Source organism: Protobothrops mucrosquamatus, unplaced genomic scaffold (assembly GCF_001527695.2).
Source record: "Protobothrops mucrosquamatus isolate PMUCROS unplaced genomic scaffold, P.Mucros_1.0 scaffold139, whole genome shotgun sequence".
Lineage (NCBI taxonomy): Eukaryota > Metazoa > Chordata > Lepidosauria > Squamata > Viperidae > Protobothrops > Protobothrops mucrosquamatus.
In genome coordinates, this window is record NW_015386505.1 from 7,604 (window position 1) to 12,998 (window position 5,395).

At 32.9% G+C, this 5,395-nt stretch overlaps 1 protein-coding gene across 1 annotated transcript in view; it reads left to right on the forward strand.

Annotated features, from left to right (window-relative positions):
- Positions 1–784: 784 nt before the first annotated feature.
- The window catches only part of LOC107284969 (thyroid adenoma-associated protein homolog), a 75,529-nt gene continuing 70,918 nt past the window's right edge, over positions 785–5,395 (forward strand). Inside the window, exons 1-2 of the mRNA XM_015813104.1 lie at positions 785–898; positions 1,237–1,359. Coding sequence (XP_015668590.1) covers positions 833–898; positions 1,237–1,359 — 189 coding nt within the window. The 5' untranslated portion in view covers positions 785–832. The remainder of the gene's footprint in view (positions 899–1,236; positions 1,360–5,395) is intronic.

Genomic DNA, 5,395 nt, shown 5'->3' on the forward strand with positions numbered 1-5,395 from the left:
TCCGCAAAGCTGCTGTTATAGGATGACGGCCCTTCTGAAGCATATTTGGTATAGTGTATGCAGAAAGAGAATAAAGAAAAGATCCCTTTAGCATTGTATCAGTCTTACATTTTCTATGTTCCAAGTCTGTTTTAAAGATAATCATAACACTAAAGATAGAAGAAATTCAGAATTATATTAGAGAATTGCTCTTAGGTTATTATCATTTTATTTGCTCATGGATTTTGGAAACTTGTTCTCTGAAATGAGAAATAGTATCAAAGATGCTAAAATGTAAAGCACATGTGAACACATACACAAAGACTAATTTGTAGATTCTCTCATAGTGTACTTGCCTGCTTCTTCCAAGCTTTGTTTTTCCATTTAGTATTTGAGTCAATTACTATTTTGATGCCACTTTTACGGCTGAAATGTTGAACAGTCTCTAATTGCTATATTTTTTCATTAATCTCTGTAAACAACATGAGCATTTATGGAGTTGGTGATACATTTTTTCCCCTACAATTTTCTATTTCCTTTGTCCTAAATATAATAGATTTAAAGAACTTTTTAATTTTTTAATGAATTGCTTCAATTTCCTAAAAAGAAACTGCATGAGAATTCTGCATAAGCATGACACTGAAATGCAAATCACAATTCTACATTTTGCTTGATTGAAATGTTTAAATGTTCTTTTGCTACTCCTGAAGCTTATATTTGGTATTTCCAAGTTGTCATGTTTAAATGTAATAAAAGTGAGAAATATATATTATATCATTTTATTTTATTTCTTTTTTTATTCCAGGCCTTATTAGCTTCAGAACCAAAGAAAGGTAAAGCAAGTCTACTAAAAATGACGATGAAAAGTTTGATAAACTTGGCTTTACCTTCAGATATGCTCGCAAGTATAATTTCTCAGGTAATGCATCTCTCTATCTTCATATCTCTTTCTCTGTTAATTCAGAGGACGAGGCTGTGAGCAGAATTTAAATTTGATATGATTCCTTCTTCTATGCTTAGAATTGCTCATCTTCTATCCAATTTTAATTAAATTGAGGGCAGACTTTTGGGAGCCAAATCTAAATATCAAGGGCCTTAAATTACAGGTACTGTGGAATGATTGTGAGATATAGGAGGGTACTGATTAGGACTTGTACCCCATTTGTATTTGGGGTTTTTTTGTAATAAAGTTGGCATACATAATTTTATGATACATTTCAACTAAAGTTCTTATGTTAACTTTCCCTCCTTCCCCAGGTTCATGCATTAAATATCTTGAGAGCTTTATTCAAGGATACCCGCTTAGGTGAAAATATCATTCCTTATGTGGCAGATGGAATGCAAGCAGCAATATTAGGTTTTACTTCTTCTGTCTGGGCAGTAAGTTGATCCTTTACTTATAGTATATTAAGTTTGAAAGCATTGTATTAATGGTGACCAGACCAGGGATTATGGTTTTCTATAACTTTATAATGTCTGATTTTTTTAATAAATTATTTTTTAAAAATTAGATAGAAGGTATGCTACAGTAAGTATAGAGCTAACCTGCTTTCATAGGACACATGCTATGAAACGTGTAAAACTACTAAAATTGGCTATTATATCCACTAACTTTTCATTTGATTTTTATTTAGTGTTTTTATACTAAAGGCTAAACATTTATTTGACTGAAAAAAATTATTTTATGACAGAGAATACAGCTTCTAAGTGATATGTTGAAATTAAAATCCAGGTACTTTTAAAAAATTGTTATATCTTCAAATGTTACTGAGCCAATTAAAACAAAAATTGTAGCCAGTAGTAATCTCTTGGTCTAAAATAAGAGAATATTTTTTGACTGGTTTCACTGGCATTTCAGAATCATATTAAGTTGCATGCAGGCCATAAACATTTCTCTGTGTCATATATTCTGTATATTCACAGACATGTACACTACTTATACATAGCTCTATGTCCATAGAGAAAGGAGCTGCCTACTTCTCTATGCATGTAAAATAATGCAAATGAACTGGCAATTCAAGAAGAAATGTGACATCTTTTCTATGAACAGATTATGTTTTTCTCAGTTAATTCAGAAAGGGGTTGTACTGTTAAACATAAGAGAAAAATACATTATGGCCATGGAGAAAGGGAGCAGTCTCTTCCTTGCTAGATTTGAGTGCTGTTCTCTGAAAGTGCAGGATATAACTTCCAGTGAGTTCTTGCAGGCCTTCATATGGAGACTACATGGCCAGATGTTTTCATATATGGTCTAAATGAGATCACGTTATTTATATTCACAATCTTTATTCTACAATTTACTTCATATGGGACTATTATGCACTATAGGTTGCTGAAAGCATCAGACCCCTAATGTCAACAATTTATTAAAAACAGATGGAAATATAGTGGATCAGTATGCCAAGATATTTTAGGGAGTTATTAAAATATAGTCATAGATGTTGTGCTTTACCATAAGCTATTAATAAGATGAAAATGCATACAACTGAAATTACAGTTAAGAAGTTTATAAACCTAACCCTAACCCTAACACACACAAAACCCCCAGATTATCGGTCAAATAAGAAATCTGACAAAAGAATCAGAGACTGTTCTAAACATAAAATATATTTAGTTATAAAAATTAACCAGAAAATGCCACTGTTTTAAACATATGCTCAAGGAAGTCTTTTCACAGCCATAAGGATTGTCTTACTATTAGAGCAAATAAATGTTTCTATTGTTTTACTATTAGTGCAAGGAAGTGGAACTTCTGAAATCAATCCAGTACTTATTTTCAGGAGGATTGAGATTAAATATTTTATATGAACTGCTGGACAAATTTTAGAAAATAACGAGCAATATCCTCTTCAGCACTCTTAACTATAAGGGCATTGACAAAGATTACAAATAACTTATACATCTTGTACAGCTGAAGGCACTTGCTGCCTTCTTAATTATATCAAAAAATTCCTGTAAAGGGAGAAATACTTTTAATATAATTTTTACATTCAAATTTGTTTTGCATTACACTATTGCCATAGAGCAGTCTTTTCATTAGGTAGTGTAGGCTACTTTGGATAGCTGTATCATCTAGCTGAATTTTATATAATTGTTTTTTTTCTGTAAAATGATTTAAAATGAAAAAAGACTAATATAAAAAACAAACTTTGAGAGCCCAGACCTCGAAAACATGTTGTACTTTTCTTGCACATGTCCTTCATATCTGAAGACAATTCAGATAGTCTATTATCTCAAGGTGATTGTAATTTGAGAGCAAAATTAAACATTCTCATAAAGAAACTTGATTTTGATTTGAAGTATGCCTATTTCAGAATAGAGAGAAGGCAATGTATTAAAATTGGTCTTAAATATGTATTTTAAAAGGAGTCCTTGTCAACAAGATATGCATATCCTAGCTTTTAGCACTATACAGAAATGAAGAACTATTCTTGCTTTAATTATTGAAGGACTGATTGCATTTAATAATAATAATAATAACAACAACAACTTTATTGTCACTTTGAAAGTACACCAATCGGCATACATCAAAATGAAATTTCGTTGCATTCGTCTCAAAGAGTCACCACCTCCGATATACACTCCTTGTTCGTGGCCAGCTCAAGTTACAGATCTTCCATTTTAGTCTCTAGGGAGCGAATGATGGCAAACAGGACAGATGGAAATGGAGCTCCATGTGGATTATCCCTCAAATTAGTTTGTATTCCTGCACGACAACCTCCTTTAGTAGCATCATTTACCTTCAATGTTTTATATTGAGCAAACTGATTGTCAGATGAGGCAAATACTACTACTGCTACTACTACTACTACTATTACTACTACTACTACTTCTAAAATTGAAAGGGACCTTGGAGGTCTTCTAGTCCAATCCCTTGCTCAGGCAGGAAACCATATACCATTTCAGACAAATGGCTGTCCAGTCTCTTTTTTAAAACTTCCAGTGTTGGAATATTCACAACTTCTGGAGGCAGGTTGTTCCACTGATTAATTGTTCTAACTGTCAGGAAATTTCTCCTTAGTTCTAGGTTGCTTCTCTCTCTGATCAGTTTCCATCCATTGTTTCTTGTCCTTCCTTCAGGTGCTTTGGCGTAGATAACAATACATGGGCATTTGTTCAATGAATGAGGCTGTTGTCTTCAGTTATGTTCAGTTTGTAACTTTTAACATCTGCTTTTTTATATTTAGTTACTTACCTTCACAATAATTATCCAAGGCCAGTTATAAACTACTACTGCCAATCTGAGGGGTAAAAGAATCACATTATCAATATTAAGCAATTAAATCTTCTTTTACATAGTTGAACTACAGAATATGGCTTTCTTGTCAGATCTAAAATAGTATCATTTACAGTACATCAGATTTTTTTTTATAAGAAAATGTTATTAATTTTTATAATTAAACAATAAGTAATATGATGCATTTATAACACAAACATACACAAAGAAAAACAATCCAATTCAATACATTATCAGAAACGCTCAACAGTTCCCGACCTGCCTCCGCCCTCATCCACTTACCTTTCCTTCCTACCTCTAACCCACAACCTCTCCTCCTTCCCCTTTCTACATCCCCCCTCTTCCTGACCACCTCATTGAGTGCAAGCCGGGATACCAACCGAGCGTTTCCTCTTATCAATACAATTATAACATATGAATACATCAATTTTTATTTTAATACTTCTAACCCCCTTCCCCCCCCCTGAGCTTCCCGGAATCAAATACAGGACTAAAACAAATCATTCCAAATCTAACTTACAATTTAGCTAAACAAATATAATACTAGCAATATATACCTACTTTAACTCTAATAAGGCAATTAAATTAATTAAAATTAATTAAAAGCCAATACATCTACTCAAAAACTATATATCATTTAATCACTCCATACATCTAATATAATCTATCCACCTTCAACATTTAAGCTTACATATTTTTTCCCCTTACATTTTACACTTAAATTTTCCCTTCACTTTCTTCCCTCTCCAATCTATACTTTCAATAAAATCTTAAGTCAATACCTCCTGCTACACAGCTGGAATAAAAATAAAATCCCAGTCTTAATTTTTTACCTCTTTCAGAAAAAAAGAAAAGAACAAGAACAAACAGTTCTTTACAAACATATAAACTAAGTTGTTCCATTTCCATAATAAAGTCTCATTTCCAGCATTTATCCATCTTTTGGCTTACAAAGCTTGTTAAACATTCCTTGCATGCACTCTTTGGCCTCGCCCCGCTCACTGGCTCCGAAGGTTGTGGAAAAGTTATAGAAACTGTTTCTTTTTGTTGCTGTCTCTCTTTACGCCTATAAGCAGCACGGGTCATCCTTTGCTCCTTCTGAGGATCTTCTACAGATAATGACGACATGGCCCCAGGCAAATCCACAACAGGTTGCTCCATCAAATCTTCCTGTACTTT